The following is a 21,386-nucleotide window of genomic DNA, read 5'->3' as shown; positions in this document are numbered from 1 at the left end:
ACAGACAGGTAGTACCATAAGCCAAAATCGTACCTCAAATGTGTTCATATTTACAGTATTATAAATAAGTAACTTCTAAAAGTTTGTAGCAGGCATAGGGCTAAGTATTTGGTTAGAATTTTTTTTAATTTGCTTACCAAATATTGAAGTATTTGATTATGTAAGAGGACAATACCACTACCAGATGCTATTGATGTTATTACTGATCCATCCTGACATCACCTTGTGAGATCAGTGCTGTCTGTACTAAGTGGTTCACAGAGATTCACCTCCTCTTCCTGTGTCAGTAGCCGGTACAGGATAATCAGCAAATGGCTTGCAATGTCATTTTTATAATCAGTGATCTAAAAATGCATATATCAAATCAAACTGCATTCAAGGGGTTTCAATTCCAACCCAAACTATGCAACTACTTCCTCTCTAACACAAACTTCTACTGTGAAAATTAAGAAACCTTCTAAAACATCAACTTTTGCTTTTATAGCTGTCTCAACACAGTGCACATCCACCTCTTTGACTCCTCCTCCAGCCATCAACTCATGCTCAGGTCAGGCACAGGGTGACAAAGACTCCAGCCAGACCCCACGAGGATGATATTCCAATGGTCCTGTGATGTCTGGACAGGAATAATTTAAACTTCAGAATCTGGAATCTTTTTTCTGGCTCAGTTTGCTCATGGTACAAGTTATTCTATTTCTGTGTACCTCGGTTTCCTTGTTTAAAAGCTACAGATTAATCCATTTTCTGTTTTGGAAAGAACAACTGATGGCAAATTATACAGAAGTTAAGCTAGCATTTTCCAGCTGGAACCCAAAGTCCTTACTTCTTATCACAATCCACCCAGAATATATCACACAAACACACTGGAGAAACTTTGCCAGGTTACCAGAAGGTTCAAAAATTCACAAGACAAGCAAGAACACAATAGCATACTTTCTAATACTCAGTAGCACACTTTGTCACACCAAATTAAAACATTAATGAAAAATTAACACTTCAATATATTGGAGTCTTATTGTGATGTCCTGCTGCTGATTCTCTACTAAGAAGGAGAGCTGTCACTTTTTCAGAACTTGGTGAAATACTGTTTTATTACTCATAAGTGCTCTTTATAGTTATACCTTTAATGGAGGCAGCATTGCTCTCCAGACTCAAGAGGTGAGGAAAACAGGACTGTGATGACTCTCAACAGACTGCCACAGTAACCAAATTGAGAATGAAGTCCAGCTCTTAACCATCCTACCACAGTGCTTTTACTTTACCAGGCAGGTTTTGGATTTCAGAGAAAAAAAAAAATTCATATGCCTTTAATAACCAAATACTGCCTTTTCATTTCCCCATTCTGGCTTAAAAAGAAACGAAACCCAGAACAACCCTCAACCCTAACTGAATTTAAAAAACAAGAAATTTGGGGGATACTAAATGCACCATAAAAGATATAACAAACAATGTTCTTTCGATGTTTTGCCAAATATAAAAAAAGAATGAAACACATGCACAAGTGTGACTGATTACCTGTTTATGCAGAATTTAAGATGGTCAGTCATGACTGATGAAATGCAGCATCCAGACAGCCAGTGCTAGTGCAGGTCATGATGTTCTCTTCTATCATCCCTTGAAACAGCTCCATGTCTGGAAATGTTTCAGAAGAATCTTGATTCTCTTGGTGATTTTTATTTAGATCTTCAAGACTAATAATAATATCATCTAAAAAAAAAAAAAAAAAAAAAAAAAAAAAAAAAAAAAAAAAAAAAAGGAATTACAAACTGCAGCCAAAGACACCTAAAATTTATTTCATCAAAATACTCTTGATTTCTCCTCTTAAATATGAAATCTTTCATTTTGTCTCTCATGGGGGATGGGGCAGGGGGAGCAGGGAGTAAGAGAGAGCACCCATGTGTTTGTGTGTCTATTCTCAATCTTATGTTTCCTCTCCAAAAGCATCCTTTTTTTCTAAAATAGAGAAACTCCTCTCCTATTTTGGACAGTAAATTCTAGTAGCTTTCAGGGAGCTACTATTATGTATTTTTAAAGTCATATTATGAAACTTATGAAATTGTACTACACCAACGTGGAAGCCACGGAAAAAGACAACCAGCAACCTTATTCCATAACCTTCACACTGCAGGAATTCTTGCATGCAGATGTCCAGAGCTTCACTTGAACCTAACACCTCTTACAGCTCAAGTGTGTGACCTCAGGTGCTGTTGAGAGCAGCTGAACACGAGCCAGCAGTGTGCCCAGGTGGCCAAGAAGGCCAATGGCATCCTGGCCTAGATCAGCAATAGTGTGGCCAGCAGGACCAGGGCAGTGATCGACCCCCTCTGCTCAGCACTGGTGAGGCTGCAGCTCAAAGTTTTGGGCTTCTCACTACAAGAAGAATGTTGAGGTGCTGGAGCATGTCAAGAAGATAATCAAACTTTCAGGGAAGTAAAGTCTAAAGTAAGACTTCCTCATGCTAAACATTCTTCTGATCTGGAATGGGTAAACTACTGGATTCATTCCATGTGGAAAACTTTAAAAGGCAAGGAATTTCAGCACTTGCCTCAGGAAACAAAGTGACAATTCACAGCAACCATAGCTATGTCATATCATGTACACAATCAACGGTGGCACAAATTCATTTATCACATCCTGGTGCTTTTACACAAACAGGAGTGTTGTCAATTATTTGTGATGAAAAACCCTTCAACAAGAAAAAATTTACACAGTTTTTGTATCACAGAATACACTTACCAGTCAAGCTGTTTCCATTCTGCAATCCATTTGCTTTCTGTTTTTCCTAAAATAGATAACAATAGTCCAGCAAAAAGAAGAAAGTATGTGACAAGAGATTTTGTTATTTTGGGAAACAAAGTCCATACTATTTTTTTATAATCATTAGTTCATTGCATTTACAGGATTTTCCTAAGTGCCACTATCAGAAAAATAAAAGCAAACCTTTACAAAGCAACAGCCATGGTGAGGGGAAAAAAGGTAATTTGCAGGTTAACATTTTCTAATTAGGCAAAGAGAATTAATTTGCTGACAGCCACTCAGAATGACTTCTTTGCTGCAGCTCTAGTAGAGGTAGTGGAGGATGAGATATGCTCAGACGATGAGAGAAAACATCTGGATGATGGCAGGTTGTACTTAATGAACATAGCCCAGGTCAAGGCACAGGTATCAAAGATATTTTTTCTCCCATTTTTAACTACTTTGTATACACTTCTGAAGCTGATCTTTCAAAACCTGAATCCTACAACAGCCTTGAGCTGATTTTAGAAATATTCAGAAGAGTATATAAATCATCCATTGTGGATATAAAGCAGATTTACTGGCAAAGAGCTGAAGAATTCCTCTTTGCACCTGAAATATTGGAAAGTCTTCCAAAATCCCCTAAAATTCGTACCTCCACAGAGGTCTTCCACAGTAAATAGATCATCTTTGAAACTTTCCAGTCAAGAGGAACTATAAAATCATCTGGCAACAAGGATTCTGCAGAAGAAAATATTTTTTGCAGTTGAGTGTTCAGATCTCTTCACAGCCAAAATATATACTGAATTACAACTTTTGCACACATTATATATATGTATACTTAAAGGAAAAAAAAAAAAAAAAGGCGCAGATACTTAAACAAGCGAGCAGCAAAGTCAGAATTTAGGATATCTAGAATCTAAGGCCAGTGCAGAGGAGAGGGAGAAGGGGGAAGGAGATCTGGGTTTGGTTCCTTTATTTACACAAACCCTTTCCTACCATACTTTCATTTCCCCTACATACTCCTCCAAAACTAGAAAACAAGAAAACCATAAAGCTTTCAGATGATAAACAAAATGCAACTCAAGTAACAACCTTTAGATTTTAAAATGTTTAATTTTAGGAATCTGTGCAATATCAATAAAGAAATTACTTTCTAAAATGTTTGAATTCTAACACTGTTAAAGAAGCTGAAAAAGAGAGTCTTTGTAGGAAAACTGCCTAAAATATATTCTACACTTACATGAGAATCACACAAGAAAGTCAATCAACTAAATGTTCATTTATAAATAACCAAAGACATTTATTTACCGAAATTTTTTCCCAACAAAATAACTTCACTAAAAATTGACTGCAATTGCCAGTGTTGTAGAACACTTCAGTTCAAATGTGTGCATGAATAAATAGTAACCTGTCAATATATAATATATACCACTGAAAAGCACAGTAATTTTTTGAAATTGAAGGACAATGATAAACAAAGGAGAACATGGCCAGCCTTCTGCAGACAGCACAGACATTTCTGATGGAAAAACCCCAGCAGAGAGCAGTCACAAGCTGGCAGGGCTTCAGAGAGATATCGGGGTGGGTTGGTATTTCTTAAAGGTTATTTCCAAAGAAGCTCATCTAAATGCCGGATTTTCACCTGTTACTGACTCAGAGAAGAATAACATTTGGTTCACTAACCTACTGAGTGTTTCTGAATGTCTGGTTTTGTCTTTTTTTTACCCTGGAAGATCCCTGTTTTCAAGTCACGGCCAACTCTCTCTAAGATTATGAAATTTAATCACAGATATAAAGATTCACTGAATTTGGAGAAGAAAAATATTTTATACATAACAGTCAAGGACATCAGCAGTACTTCCTTGCTCTGTTTCAGCTCCGTATGTCAAGTTCTTTGGTGTGTGGTGCCAGATTTAGGTAAATTAGCACTGCAGGTCCTTTGGGGACCAAGCCAAGTAATACTTCCCATGGTTTGCATCACTCTTCTGGTAGGTGGCATTGCCATCAGCGTTTACAATAAAAACAAAGAATGCTTTGTTGGTTTGGCCAGACAAACAGACAGAAGCTGCTCCCCAGCTGTCACATTAAAACACATGCTTAACTTTAAATTCTACTGAAACAAACAGATGCAAAAGTCTATATGCTGAAAAGCTGGTCTGTGTTTTTTAATCCTACTTGTTGGTTACATGACAGTTACAGTTTCTTCACTAAATTTGGACCCAAAAATTTTAAGGATCCAAATGCACAGGGAACACGGCTCTTTCAGCAGGTGCATACACAGCACTGTGTCCCAGGGTGATTCCCAATAAAATGTCTGGTTTTGTTGCTGTTTACAGCTCTATGGGGTTACCTTAGCCTGCAGTACATTTGGAAATGATGGTTGCCACACACAACTCCTTTGAGGACTGTCTGTCTTTTACCTGCCAACTTAAAATGACTAAACTGAAAATATAAAAAATGACACCTGGAGCCCTGGAAGGTGAGTATATAACACTGTGACACTTCTTAATCACGCACAATTAAAAAGAAGGTATTCACTATCAGAAAATAAAACTTGTAAGTTTGGTATTCAATTTCAAATTAAGTCTGATTTTGGGAAATAGGAAACCAGAATGGTTTTATATTTGGAAATATAAATGGAATTTAAAAGCAGACATACAACCTTTATAAAAGAGTACACATTTTGTAACACATTTTCATTTAGTTCTGCAATCAAGACAGTAATAAAGTCTTACTCACTAGGATGTATTCCAATGGCAATGAGAGCCTCATGCTTTGGATTTAAAGTTAGTAAATTTTTGTTACTAACAAGACAGCAATGAGAGCTTCATGCTTTGGATTAAAGTTAGTAAATTTTTATTACTAACAAAACTTAAAATAAGAGGCCAAATCAAGAGTCACTTTTGGCAGAAACTATAACCAAAGCAGCAGTGATTAATTTCAATAGGATTAATATTTAAATAATATCTGCAATAAAAATTATTATTTGATCATAGTCTTTTTGTTTGTTTTTTGGTTTGGAGAGAGTGGTGTGGTTTCTGTTTGTGGGTTTGAGGGGTTGTGGGATTTCTGGGGTTTGAGCTGCTGTTTTTCTTTTATTTTACGTAGGAGTAGTAAGAAGAGTATTATACCCAGTGGAAGACCTGGAGAACCAAAGAGCTGCACAAGTTGAAAAGCAAATCCTAATGATAAGGGAAGTCCCAGAAAACTACATTTCACATCCACATCTTGATTATCTTCAAGTTGTGAGGCCTCTGCTGGTTCAGGGTCATCTGCTTCATTCACCTTTTCACTGCAGCTTGCCAATATACTGGAATCTTCTGGATATTCAGAAACAACTTTAACAGAAGACAAAATATCTGGTTGGCAGTGTGTAACCTCTGAAGAAACTTGTTCACTCTCGTCCTCTGTTTTATCAGCTACCTCTTGCAGCTTTAGAGTTGTAGCTTGCTCCTCCTCTGTTCTGGATTCTACACAAACACTGCAGGAATATTTTGATATAGGAGAATATTGTCCTGAATGAATGGGAGAAATACCATGTAACAGAGCATCAGCATCGGGTAAGGAAGAGGTTGCCTCGGTGTCATTGTAAGGTGCAAAATATTCCTGCAATGCAGAGTCCTGTGCTTGTGCCTCTCCATGGTCCTTGCTTAGAAAGTTCTCTTGCCTCACGTCCAAAACACTTTCTTGGGGAAAGTCTTCTTTTACTGGGACTTCCTTCCCTCCTTCTGTATGATCAGCAATCTCTCTTGGTAGGTTAAACTTTGGTGCTAAGTTGACAATTCTCCTGCACCTTTTCCTTCTCAATATAATTGGTGTAGCATCATTTATTGAAACGTTTACTTCACTTGAACACTGCACAAAGGTGGCCCTGGATTCCACAAAGGAATCAAAGTGCACTTCACCAGCTGGAGATGCAGACAGACCATTGCTTGTTATGTTGCCAAACTCCTCAGTTTCTGTTTCATAATGTTTCTCCTTTACCAATCCTTCCTTTGACTGATCACAGTTTAGCTGTGCTGAACTGTTTGTCTGAGTGGGTTTGGGGTTCCTCATTTTTTGGGGTCTTTGTTCACCTACAAATTTATCCTCGGACCAAGGAGAGAGAGAAACTTGTGTATCAGCGCCCAGCTGCAATTCCTCAGTAGATAAATTAACTGAAAAAGAGGCCCAGGCATTAGGGCTAGTCTTTTCTTCTTTTAATGCACCTTTGCCCTCTGTGTTATTATCAGGCACATCATTTAAATTGTAACACTGAGAGATTTCTTTTTCTTCACTGTTTAAACTTATCAGCTTAGCTTCCAAGTCAGGTTCACATGTAATTTGACATGATTCCAGTTTGTCTTCTGTGCTTAACAGTGATGTTTCATAATCTTCAGAGATGCCTTCTGTTTCATAGATGGAATTTTCATCATTGCTTATTTTTAGGAAACTGCTTCTGCAAAGATTTTCTTTTTGCCTCTGATTTGCTTCCTCATCATCGGCACTTTTGGTTAGGTTTTCAGTAGAAAAAGGTGTTACATCTATTAGGAGTGAACTGTCACTTTCTATAGGCAATTCATTTTTCAGTGCACTGTTTGACATTGTTGAGACCTCAGGCACAGCAACCAGAAACCTTTCTCTTGAAACCGCTGCAGCTTCTCTTAGGCTTTCATCATCACTGTTAGGCTGCTCTTCACAAACTGGATCCTCTGGACCTTTGCTGAATGTACACAGTGGTTTGCTGTTTTCTTCTTCCACATCCTCCTCCTCACTTTCTGATCTGTCCTGGTCACCTGGAGCTGGATAACAATCTACTCCATGTAACATTTTCTTCATAATTTCTGTGTGATTACTTTCCATTGTTTTGCTTCTTTTTCGCTTTTTCTTCTGCTTTGCTTTTGTCGACGGGTACCCAGTGATTGTCCTTAAATTTGTCTCCCTATGTGAAAACAAAACAAACAAAATAAATGTAAACCAACAAATTTGAGTAATAATGTATTCATGGTGATCGACTTGAAGATTAGGTACTTTATGTTAATATGATGATCAAACACAGACTATCTGGGTTTTTTTAATAGGTAAAATCTCAGATAAAACCTCCTATTCATGAAACAAATATACACCTTACAATTCAGGACAACTCCTGAACATTTCAATCCATTTAAATAAACACAGTTGATATCCCATTTACTCAGCTTTACAAAAAGTGTCATAACTCACTGCAAGACCAAACATGTTTCTGGATGTCTTTCTAGCATGATGTTAGAATAACTGATTCTAAAGAACTGGCGCTAGTCTGAAATTTCATTAAATGTCATGCAGAGCAAAAAGGTACAAAGTGAAGGACACAGTAAGAAAATGTCATCCATTAAGATCATATACTCAAGTTCAAAACATGCTAACCAAAAATCCAAATAATGTAAAGGTACAGTGACTACAGCAACTCTGATATTTACTATTCCATATGTTACCTGCTTAGTCATATGTATTTGGAAAAAAATACTTCATATTTTATTATCAATAAAATAATACACTATGGAAAAAATAACAAGGCTTTAGGAAAAATAACATGTTTATTTACAATTAAATTTGTAGCTCTTTTCAGAACATCTTTTTCTTTTGCCTGCATTTCTCATCAAATCTAACAGACAGCAGCCCTAACAGTGACTTCTCTGAAATACTGATGTTGACCTGCTAACCCTGAAATGAACACTCAGAAGAAAAACCTACTCCAGGCATCTAACATCTCCTATTGCAACTCTTCAGAAAGAGATTAGATTTTCAGAGCTAAGTTTCACTGATAAATCTACCAAAGACCTGCTCCTTTTCTGTAGCCCTTTGTTTGGGATGGTACTTCACACAATACACTAAAGCAAAGCAGTAGCTAAAAGACTTATAGTGTAAAATTAGGCGCTTTTTTCGGTGAATTCATATATAAAATTACTTGCTGTAAGTGCTGTAGTCTGAAACTCTAAAGATAAATAAAACAAAAAAAAAAAAAAAAAGGGGGAGACTGTCCATGTGGAGGGAAGGAGGTCATGAGGAGGCAACCTGGGAACTAAAGGTCAGTTACCTCACCTTTACCCTTTACTCATTCTTAAATTTATTTATTGTTAGGTTTCTTATAAGTTCTTTTTAATTTGAACTCTACAAAGCAAACCCTCCTAATTCTCTGAATGCAAAGGACATCACCAGCCTTCTCAGCATAACAAAGTCACTTGACTGCAACAGGATTCAAGTCTAGGTGTCTTGATATTGCTGCAGAGGGCACTACAGATCTCCATACCGATCTTGTTGGAAAGCACACAATTTATTGCCTTATAATGGTATCCAGATAAGGCATCCTTCTAAGAAGTGGGATTTCCTTCAAATGTTGGCATTTAAGTCCACATGGTGCTTTCCTCTCAGCAATGAAAACGGACTTCCCCTTTTCCAAACCAGTGTATTTTCGATATGGTGCCCCACAGTTTAAGTGTGGGTATCAATACCACAGCCCCTTGAAGTTAGCCAAGACAAATTCCTTGTTGAATTCTGCTCACAACACACTCCCTATTCAGCAACATGCCCCATATCTCCCCAGAAAGAAAGACACAGAATGCCAGAGTTTTAGGATTGAACGGATCTTATTTGTCTATTGAAATAAATGACATCAAAGTGAAGCATCTGCAATGGTAGTTGGAGAGATTCTTACATGTACCCCAGACTTGTAGAAATCATATACTAATCACATATTATGCCCTAAACCTTGACATTACCTTCCTTCTTTAGTGAAGACAATTCCTGACTTGAAAGTGGTTTTAGACAAGGAAATTCATTGAAGTTTTCAGAATCAAAAAACCCATTACCAGTGAAATAGAAAATAATGTCTGAATTTCAACTGTTTTTAATGGAGCGGGGAATAAAACATCAGATCTGTGCACCAATTCCAAGAAGAATTTATTGTTGTATCTAAAATTCCTTTGCTGCCAGAACAACTGCAGAAATGACAACCAAACTACCAATGTTAGTTTAGCACTGGCACAGGAAAGGAACGAACTTCTCCAGTCTTGGCAGTCTTGGATGTGAATTTGCGCTGTTGCTGATAGGAGCGAACTTCTCTAATATTGATTCAAGCATGTTTTTGGTGTCTAACCCCTGACATATCTGACAACACTTTCAGGACAACGCTGACAAAAACTTTCTTATGCTGGGATGTCGCAACAAAAGGTATTGCAGAAATGCGGGAAAGTCTTAAAGGTCATTACACTTATTTACTCTCCTCACTACTAATTCTGAATAGGAAGGGAAAACTACACTGGACAGAACTCACTTTAGAATGCAAAACCAGCAAAAACATATCCACCAAAGTATGGGAGAAGAATCCCCAAGATGATCCAGAGAAACTAACAGCTATTATTGCATTGAAATTATTGTATGTCAAAATATCAAGTGCAAATGTTGATCCAGGATGTTGATTTAGCATACCTGGATATGGCCCTGATTAGTGATATTCAACAGTTCATCAATAATACAACTATGTAATTTCTATGCTTTGGAAACATGGAGGTTTTATAGCAGTTCAGGAAGATTAGTTTTTCTAAAGATTTGAATTTCCTAAAAAAAGGACTAAAGCAAAAAGGAAAGTGATGAACTGTTACATATAGAATAATAAAATGTGTTACTCTTCATGCTTCCAGGTAACCTTTGTTTCCCAACTGATTCCAAGAAAATACTGCTCCAAAGAAATACTCTAAGGCACCATGATAGCATAGCTAAAATTTCCTGCACCATGATAGCATAGCTAAAATTTCCTGCTTGGGATGAAACCCAGTATCATGTTAAGGTTTCTGCGTTAAGTGAAGCAAATTGTCTACTAGTTTTCTTTACATTTGTCTTAATTTCTCCTCTTTTAGTACACCTACATACCTTTTGAGAGTTTGCCTTATTGTAAAACCATATGGCACACAAACACTGAGAAAATTGAAGAACCAGCATGCACACAGACATTACTTCTTTACAGAGGCATTTGCTAGTGAGTTGTTTTCAAACCCTTAAAATACAGGCAAAAAGAAAAGGGAAAAAAGTGCTGTTTCAGATGATATTTAAATTTTACTACATTTACAAAACTGTCTAGTAATAAAAAGACCTGGGAAAAAAAAAAAGTAATAGTATCTTTGTTGAAATAGGAATTCCCATTCTGTAACAACACTTGGAAATTTCTTAGTCTACTGTTTAGACAATATTAAAAGCTTTTTGCCATATCTGATACATGTGACTTCTAGGTTGTAACCTACTGCTCAAAATAGCACTGACCATCTTGACTGAGAGTCAGAACACGCAAAGTAATGAATCTAAAGCAGTCACATTATGCTGAAAAATGGCAAGACCAGAAGAGTTACTTATTTGCAGTTGTACAGCTTATTCAGCTTATTCATCTAAGCTGATGTCTGTTTGATATGATGTCTGTTTGAAATGACTGCAGTAACTGCTGTAATGAAATACAGGATAAAATCATAAAATCATTTAGGTTGGAAAGAACCTCTAAGATCATTGAGTCCAGCCATTAACCCAGCACTTCCAAGTCCACCACTAAACCATGTCCTCCCAAGTGCCATATCTGCATGTCTTTTAAATACCTCCAGGGACGGTGACTCCATCACTTCCCTGGGCAGCCTGTTCCAAAGCCTGAACACTCTTTCAGTAATGTTTCCTAATAACCAAGCAATATAAGAGAAGTGATAAATTTAAAATCCATTTCTAGATGACACTTAGCAATAAGGCACATGCTCTTTCAAAAACGTATGTTATCATTAATCTACAAAGTCTCTGGAGTGGGTTTTCAACATAAAAATTACAGTAGAGCAGCTTACATAAAATGGCATTTACACTTCATCTTCTCCACCTGGTAAGTCCAAGTACATTGCTGAATTCCTTGTGATCTAATTTTACTTCAGCAACAACTAGAAATTGAAGTTATAATTTTGGAATAACAAAAGAAAGCCAAGGTACCAGCCTTTTTGTTACCTCTCTTACCTTTAATGCCAAAATGAATGCTAAAAGATCTAATTCCTCAAAACCAAAACCAAATGGAATATTGCTATCAGGTGATCAAGTAAGTAGGAAAAAAACACATAACTTGACAGCATTACTGGGCTTCCTAAAAGCTGAAATTCCACTGGACAACTAAGCATTCAGCTTAGCACTTTGTTGCTGAAGAAACACTCTTTGTCATCCTTTCCTACTCTGTTCCAGATATTGCTCTTGCACTTCCACTACTTTTTTTTGCTAGCTCTACCACTCTCCTTGTGGGTGGATGCACCTGCCCAACCCTGCGTCAAAAGAAAACAAGTGCATACTTTGTTGTTGTGCTCATTTAACTTGGTAAAGCAAGAAGTAAAAGAAGTGTCTAAATAAGACAAAAAGAAGTGGCTGGTGAGAGCAAGTGACTACTTCCAGCAGCAACATGTCATGTTGCCCCACAGCAATGAAATTCAGCACAAATTATTTGTAAGAAATATTTACACTTTACAGTGTTGCAAATTAATTCCCTCTGCCCCAAATCAGTAAAGATCCAACTAACTGGATTTGATCCAAGGTATCTCAGTACTTATTATTCTTTTGTCTTTCAACAGCATTACCACTGGTGGTGAGACTTAAATACCTTCATAATATATGCTCATCTATCACAGCGCTCAAAGAGCTGCTCCAGTCTTTATATTTTATACAGGATTGATGTATATACAGTTCTGTGCAATGTATAATCAGCTATCAGACTGCTGCCCTGTTATAGTCCAGACACAAGAGATATTGATAAAGAAAGTACACAGAGAATAACATACAATTGGTTTGATTAAAGACTGCCTTTAGAAGCTGTTAATCAAGTACATGGCAAAGTGCAAGCACTTCGCTTTTCAAAATAAAAAAGCAAACAATCCACCCACCCAAATCCCCACATTCCTGAGGTGCTAGTAACTCCATAAAAAATTTCAGGTGGGGTGACCTTACTGATCTTTGTCCTGACTGGTTCATGAAAGTCATAAATATGTTCTGATTGAAATGTCCTATTTTAGCTCCTTAATCATAGACTACATTGATCAACATTAAGGAAATTGATCCCAAATATACTGTCTGACATATACTACATGTGCACAGAACACATTTGTGCCCAGTATCAAACATCTACTTTCCAAACAAGAGAAAAACCTCAAAAGCTGCTTCAACCTCATTTAGATGCCACAAATATCTCACCTGACACAATTCAAAACTCTGAGAAAAGAAACAAAACAATGCCCCCAGCACTAGATGCACTGATGGATGCTAACAGACAGAGAGAGAAGAGGCATCATTTTCAGTTTGACTGGATTTTTCTGCACTCAATGTTAAAAGGCAGGTTAAGAAGGAAAAAAACAAAGGGCAACATGAAACACTCCAAGTGATCTGAATATATTTTAAGGTGATATACTTACAATACAGAGAAGAAACTGCAGCTTCATCAGCAGCCTTCTCCCCCATGAAGGCTCACAGAATTAGTTTTCATTTAAGTTTTATCAACATTTAGTCCATTGAAAATAGCATGGTGGACACAGCTGCCAACGTTATGCACTGGAAGTACAGTATGAATCATCTCGTCAAGTTTGACAACATCAGTTCTATTACTTGATGATACCAGCTAAACATGAAGACAACCTGATTGAAATTAATCCAGGCTAGACAAGAAACAAACTGCGTTAAGAAGTTTGGAGAAATAGGAACTACAGTCAAATTTGCACTAGTTAATAGCTTGGTGTCCAGGCTGACAACCATGAAGCACACTGCTGAAGACTGCGACTGACCAGACAAACACCATCCACTGCAAATTGCAAAGCCCATCCACCTACTAGTCAATTCACAGCTGTAGAAAAAGGTGTAATAATTAACTTAAAACCCCCAACATTTTCTTTCTAAATGAACAACAGAGTTGCTCTTAGATACAAAAGATACTGCACAATGTCTATGTAATCTAACCAGCTCAAATACAAGACAGTATTGAATCTCAGTGGATTTCTTTTAGGAGAAACAAAATCTACATTCAAAAATTAAATCCTGTGAACCATCTCATGATTCATTTTTTAGTTCCTCTCCCACACAAATCTACTGTTTTCCAGATATCTGCTTATGGAATTCCACTCAAGAAGCTGTACCCCGGAGAAGCAATTTACTGAGGCTCTCATGAGGCTGTGAAATACATCCTGTCCTAAAATGTGGTTCACAAATAAGACAGTATTACCAAATCCTGCTTCCTAAAACATCTTCATTGTGTGTTTTGGCCACTATAGAGTTACCTTTTAAATAAATAAATAAATAAATATTTTATCTAGAAAATAAAAAGACCTATATACTGTGATACAACCTCCTAGTACCTGAACATAGATTACAGCCATCATAATCAAATGTTGTGATAAGCAAGAGATAAGCAAGTACAGCAAAAGGGTTTTAAAAGCCAACAGGGAAGTGTTGACCTTTCTTGTCCAGGCACATTCACACCCAAACCAAATGTAAAACGAAATTTGAGATGAGACACGAGCATAAACAAAGCTGAAGGAAATTATGGGTGGGAGAGTAAGGAAAAAACAAGGGTATAATGAGAGGAGAATGAAATACTTGGAGATATGTAATAAGCTATTTTCTGTTAGGAACTTCCAATGAAAGATTACAGATTTTTGCTGTATTTAAAACAGTTTCAATCAACAGAATTGTAGCAAAGACTCGTAACTAAATATCCGTCAAAGCAGGACTGTAATTCTGGAACAAAAGAATGAGTTTTGAAAACTCAGAGGATGCTGCAAATTTAAGGAGGAAAAAAGGTATAAAGAAAAATATATTGCATGACAGAAAATATTACTTTTAATAGGATAAGAAAAAAAAATTCAAAAGGACAGCTTGGGGGGTACTATGTACTCAGTTTTTAAATCAGCAAGAGTTTGAACTGAGGCATTTAAAAAATAGAAAATAAGGTGCAGCTCTCCACACAGCTTTTCATTAAAGAAAGAAAAGGGAGGGGGGAGGTGGATCCAGTGTTATGAAGACAACTGTAGTAACCAAACACACAGCACTCAGGTGAGAAAAATGCAGTTCAAGAAAAAAGAGAAAATCAGGGGAGAAAGTTAGAAGAGGAAAACAGTAAAAGAACACAGTATCAGCAAATATCAAGTAACCAGCCTCTAACCTGGATTATAGCAACATTAAAATTCAAGTACTTGTAACTGCAGACAGTGTTGCTATTCAGAACATCTGCTCCACTTGTTGCACTAATTCTGTGCATCTCAAATACTCCATGAAATATGGAGAACTACATATGATTCAGTTCTAATGCACATTTCCTGGAAGGTATTAAAACTTTTCTAACAACTCTCCGTACTTTGTCATACTTGCATCCAAATTTCACTATGTCTGCATACTACACTTTGGTATTGACTCATCTCCCTTTTAAAATATCTTTTACCAAAAAGACTAGAGATATTCAAAAGACATGATGAATTATCCTTTAAAGGTACTTTTTACAAAACAGCCCTGTATTATTCCTAGAGTGTTGGGGATGAATAGATGCAGAAAACTGTCTTTCAATTTTTTCAGTGTAGTAAATGTCAATAGAAATATGTCTTTGGACAGAAAGTAATAAAATTACTTTAGATAAACAGTAATATATGCTAATATTTCCTAAGTCTGGAAAGACAATACAGCTGACAAGCAACCATTGACACTGCCGAAAGAGGAAAAAAAGAGGAGCAGCTAAAGGTGTTATCAGGAATCTGCAAGCAACTCTGCCCACACAGCTATGAAACAACATAACCAGAATAAACAGTTCAGCCATATTTGCTGCTACAGTTAAATCTGAGAACAAGAACAGCATCACAGCCTGCATCCAGCATCCTGAAACCAGGCAACACTTCTGTTAGTGATTTAAAAGTCTTCTCTGATAAGTAAAAGCTAACTCTCTGATACTGTGGGCACTGCTCTCACAACATCCTTAATAAGAAAGTAATTTATGTCAGAAAGGGTATTTGGAGATCCAACCTCTGCTCAAGGCAATACTGAGATCTCATTGCTCAGTGCCCTGCCCTGACAAGTTTTGAATACTCCCAGGATGGAAATTACACACCCTAGTATCCAGTGTGAATTTTCCATGTTGCAACCTCCAACCTTGCTTTTCACCTAAAAGGAGCCTGGCTCCATCTTTGTACTCTCCCCTTAGACAAGTGACAACAGTATTAATCTGTCTTAATCACAGCCTTCTCTTCTTAAGACTGAATACATTTCTCCTAGCTTCTCCTTGTGTATCAGGTGCTCCAGGCCCTGGCCATCCTCCATTTAACTCACTTCAGTATGTCCCATTTTACTTGTACCAGTGAGTTCAAAGTCTGACATACTCAATAAAGGCACCACAAACTAATCAGACAAGGACAAACTCATTTCATCTCTTTACAGTTCACCTCCCTGCAGAGCAGTAGAACTTAAAACACAGTTAGCTAACTTTACTCACAAAATCCCCTCTCCTAGGACCTAGACCTAGGACCAAAAAGGGCGTCCAAGTTAACTATTAGAACCAAGAATTCAGTCTAGATTGCAGGAACAAAGCAGTAACAGAATGAAAAATAAATGCTCTGACTTGTACATATTACACACACAGAATTCCATTCATAATCCTATATATAATGAATTTTAGCTGCACAGCCATAAGCATAGTCTTCTTAAAGTGAAGAAGAATGCTAATGCTAAATATTCACTGAATATTTAGCCCATGTACCAAACACAGGCAAAGAGCCACAAATGACGCTCAAACGTGTTTCCCTCGCTTGCTTCAGGTAAAAGATCTGATGTCTATACTTTTGTTGTCAAGGTCCCTGTAAAGCAGTGTATTCATCTTATGCTAAATGGAGGAAAAGTAATACCCTTAAGTCAGATTCATGAGCCTTCAGAAACTATTAATGGTTAAGAGTAAGATGTGGGATAAGCTGTCCAATAACTTCTCACACACTATTATAACTTATAGTGTAGGTTACCAAAGCCTATGGTTAATGAATAAAGAAAAAAAAAAAAGATTTAAAGTATCATGGAGAAAATAACAGCCAAACAGTTTATGGGCCCATGACTAAGACTGATCTGTACATGATACAATAAGCCCCTTAGAAATAAGGAAATATTTATTCAGTCAACTCACGTAGCACTTCTTAGTCTGTTAGCAATTTAGGAAGAGATTAAACAACACTCACTTAAGAATTAAGCCTTATAAAAATCAGTAGTTAGAAAACATGCCATCACGTTTAAAAAAAAAAAAAAAGTTAAATTCTCTTAACAGACAAAAAAACCCATTTAACGTCACTAAAAGGACTGCAAGTGCAACTGGAAAAGAATTACTTCATGGATACAATATATTCTGTCTTGACACAACATGGTATTGTTACAATAGCACTACAGATCAGTAAGATACAAATGATATGATCAAGGACTACCTACCTACCTGAGAAATGAAGTAGCAGCATTATCAGATAAAAAGAAACTGCAAAGACCAATTCCAGACACAATACTTTTATTATCCTTGATTTAGAATTACACTGACAGTCCATCTCAAGATAAAACCACCTTTGTTGCCTCTCCATTACTACAGAAATAAATTGAACAAATTTGAGATGATCAGACTTTAACAATCTCTCACTACTTTATCTTCAAAATAAGACCAATTACGTTTCCACACATTTTTCTACAAACTCAAATAAGCAGATTTACAGCTAATTTCAACCAATTAATCTATAAAAAGAGGACCCTCCCAAACAAATTTACTGATGTAAAAGTAGATTTTCACCTACAAATTAATAAAGAGCTTTAATCTCTGCTCTTGCTTTTATTTCAAAAGGATGAGAACATGAAACATTGAAATAAGACAAGTGCCACTCTAAGTGAAATATTTCCCCATCCCATCCACGTGAAACACCTGATAACTCAATCAAGTATTTGCTTTCAGTTTAATTTCAGCCCTATATCTTCTTGCTGCTTTTTACAGGGGATTGTAATATATGCATCTGGTTTTTTGTTTGGAAAACCCTGAATTCTCAAGATATACCTAGTCACCTCATCTCCATGAGGAAGCAGCACAGAGCAAAAGCATTTCTTCCAGAAAACCTGATTGCTAGGAGGAAGCAGCAGTTAAAACTACACATCACACATGAGTGAAAAAAATTTTTTTTTTTTTTTTAATTCACTGAGAATGAATCCTACTGGTCAGCTCAAAGAAGAAAATACCAACACAGTCTAAATTACAACAGGGAAGATGGACACAAAACAATTAAATATAAGTGTTATGGGTCCCATCTTAGATAGCCAAAGCCTCGTTTTCAGTTATCTATTAGCAGAGAAACAACCACATCTGCAAAAGGTTTCAGGAAATAGATGACAAAAAATCCTGGCTTTCTTGTTTTAAGGCAAAAAGCTTAGAAGAATTATGAAGTGTGGCCAACTGGATTAAAATTAACCTGAAGAGGACACAGCTACAAGAACAGAAGACAGAATTCCTCACCATCACGTTAAAAATCAGAAGTGTTACACTAGGTTGTCACAGTTTATCCCCAGCTGTCAACTCAGGCCCACACAGCCACTCACTCACTCCCTCCTGATGGGATGAAGGAGAGAATCAGAAGGATAAAAGTGGGAAAACTCGCAGGTTGAGATAAACACAGTTTAACAGGTAAAGCAAGAGCCATGCACATAAGCAAAGCAAAACCAGTAATTCATTCACCGCTTCCCACAGGCAGGCAGGTGTTCAGCCATCTCCGAGGAAAGCCAGGCTCTGTCACGCGTTAACCGCTACTTGGGAAGACAAACTGCATCACTGTGAACATCCCCTCCACCTCCCTCCCTCCTTCTTCCCCTGGTTTTATATACTGGGCATGACACCACATAGTATGGGCTATCCCTTTGGTCAGCTGGGGTCAGCTGTCCCAGCTGTGTCCCCTCCCAACTCCATGTGTGCTTCCAGGCCACTTGGTGGGGTGGGGTGGGAGGCAGAGTGGCCTTGACACTGTGTAAGCACCTCTCAACGATAACAAAAACACTGCTGTGTTATCAACACAGTTTCCAGTACAAATCCAAAACACAGTCTGACCAGCTACTCTGAAGAAAACTAACTTATCCCAGACATAGCCAGGCTCTGTGCATTAGTTAAATTTTAAAAAACCCCAATCCAACACTACTATTTCATGAAATATGGTGAACTAGCAATTTACTAAAAATGTAGAAGAGGAAACCTTCATTATAGGTACATTATAATCAATACATGTATAAAAACTACAGCAGACAGTAAAAATTTTCAGGCCTAGCTGTCCAGCTGGGCAGCAAGTTCTTACATTTCTTGCATATATATTTTGAAAATAACTTATTTTCCTCTAATTTTCCTTGGTTTTGAGATAGCATGAGAAATTCAATACCTGTGACATGTATTTCAAATAATTTTTATTATTTTTACATATAAACACTGGAGAATAAAATCAAAATCAACTCCTGAGATATATGTATGTCCATGACTGTCCTACCCTCATAAAGTATTAATATACCATGAAACAAAAATGTGTTACACTGACAGTAATTCCACTGTGTTTTCACCTACCACGTGATTGTACTTACCTTGGAATTCAGCTGTATAGATGGAGCCATTTACAAGAAATGTTTGATACAGAAACAAATTGCAGAGCTTCCCTTTCTTAAGTGTCCTTTGCAAAACGCAGGCCCATTATTGATCAGCAAGCTCTGCACATCAGAAACACTCCTCACCCACCAATAATTAAAAAGGTAACACAAGAAAAGCTGCACTGCTTCAAAATAGTACCAATTAACAGCTATTTAAATAATTACGTATCACTAGAAATCCCCCAATGTCTCTTTAAACCTGAAGACAAAAGGTGCCAAAAGATATTTTGGCATCAATCTTCAATAGGAAGCTCTTTTTTTGCCATACCTTAGCACAGTGTGAATATTACATAAAGCCTCAATAAATTTCATAGCTTACAGCAAAATAGAGTGAGTCTTTCTAAAACTTTTTCATCTCCCTTCCACTTGAAATATGTTTTCATAAATATAAAAGCTCTGGGATAAAGTATTACTGAGCATTTACAATAACTTCTACAATTCTTTTGAGACATAGAGAAAGATAATCATAAAAACTAAAATACAGAAAGATAATTGATTTGAATAAGACAGTGAGGGAAACAATATAGTTGGACAGCCTCTTCTCTACATAGACACATAATTCAATATATTAACATGCACTACTGAAATATTTTAATTTTTTTTTCAAATAAATAAGACATCAATTTGTATTTGAATAATAGGTGTAGAAAACAACAGAAAGATAGGACAAGTGGGCACCGGCTTAAGCTCTGCCAGGGTAGGTTTCAGTTGGATATTAGAAAGAAGTTCTTTACAGAGAGAGTGATCAGGCATCAGAATGGCCTGCCCAGAGAGGTGGTGGATTCACCGTCCCTGGAGGTTTTTAAGATGAGGCTGGATGTGGCCCTGAGTGCCATGATCTAGTAATCATATTGGGGTTGGATCAAGGGTTGGACTTGATGATCTCGAAGGTCTCTTCCAACCCAGTTAATTCTATGATACTTCATTATACACCTGGATTTTCAACTTTGATGATATTCAGACTTTAATAAGGAAGTAATTTTTAGGGCCTGTTCAAAAATTGTTTACAATTTAAAAAAAATTATTCTGACTTCGGATTTTCCAAAATTCTGACAACTATGACACCAACTTAGTAACAGATAACCATCAAAATTCTCTTAGATATGTTCTCATGTTCTTGACAAAAATCTCCTTGTCAACATCTACTCATTCAGTGTATAAGGAAATCAAATATAGTTAGACCTGAAGATAGGTTATTTCAGCTATCAGGTTAGTAATGATGCTTATCTGTATAAAATCCTACAAGCTTGAAAATAATACAAACTGTTGCATGGGACTACTTCAACAACACTGAACACAAATATATTTTATTAATACAACGAGCTGTTAAAAACCAAGCAAAAGTGGACACTTACAAATTCATCATTTTTAAGAGAAAAAGGGCAGTAAATTAGTCACTCTCCATGCTGGCTCATTCTTTGTTATGTGCTAAACAGATTACAATCACTGTGCCAAAATTAGGAGCGCAAGATGGTTTTACAGTTATAACCAGTATTTATACTGAATTAATGCATCCCAACTGCAGACTGGGATTTGACAACCTAATGCTTTTATACTTCATTTTTATCGCAAATGAAACAAATCGACTTACTTAGAAAGACGCAGCTGTGAAATTCTGAGGGTTTAGTGATAAAACTAAGGTTTTATTTTTCTTTTTAGTCAGCACAAAAAAAAAAAAAACCATTGGTGGTGTGCAGCCACCATCACCATCATAGTTATATACTACCAACAAAAACAAATAAAAAAATAATTCAGGTTGCACAGTTTAAGGCTGGTGAATACTGTATTGGCAGAACATTGCTGCAGTTGCCACATGAGCTTCTGTGACCAAAAAAAAAAAAAAAAAAAAAAACAAAACAAAAAAAAACCACCAAAAAAAACCCACCAAAAAAAAAACACCCACAACCACCACCAACCAAAAAAATCAAACCTCTGAAACCAGAAAATCCATGCCAAAGTTTTTCCAGTTG

General features: G+C 36.8%; 1 protein-coding gene across 1 annotated transcript in view; it reads right to left on the bottom strand.

Annotated features, from left to right (window-relative positions):
* Positions 1-21,386, bottom strand: part of N4BP2L2 (NEDD4 binding protein 2 like 2) — a 46,354-nt gene that overhangs the window by 5,100 nt on the left and 19,868 nt on the right. The window contains exons 8-11 of the mRNA XM_027898297.1: positions 5,871-7,660; positions 3,392-3,477; positions 2,737-2,782; positions 1,516-1,707 (exon numbers count right to left, since the gene is read on the bottom strand). Of these exons, the coding sequence (XP_027754098.1) occupies positions 1,544-1,707; positions 2,737-2,782; positions 3,392-3,477; positions 5,871-7,660 (2,086 nt within the window). The 3' untranslated portion in view covers positions 1,516-1,543. The remainder of the gene's footprint in view (positions 1-1,515; positions 1,708-2,736; positions 2,783-3,391; positions 3,478-5,870; positions 7,661-21,386) is intronic.

The sequence above is a fragment of the Empidonax traillii genome, unplaced genomic scaffold (assembly GCF_003031625.1).
Source record: "Empidonax traillii isolate 1590-97213 ecotype Southwest subspecies unplaced genomic scaffold, ASM303162v1 scaffold589:size398478, whole genome shotgun sequence".
NCBI lineage: Eukaryota > Metazoa > Chordata > Aves > Passeriformes > Tyrannidae > Empidonax > Empidonax traillii.
Note: the sequence above shows the minus strand (reverse complement) of the source record. Positions and strands in the feature narration are given on the sequence as shown.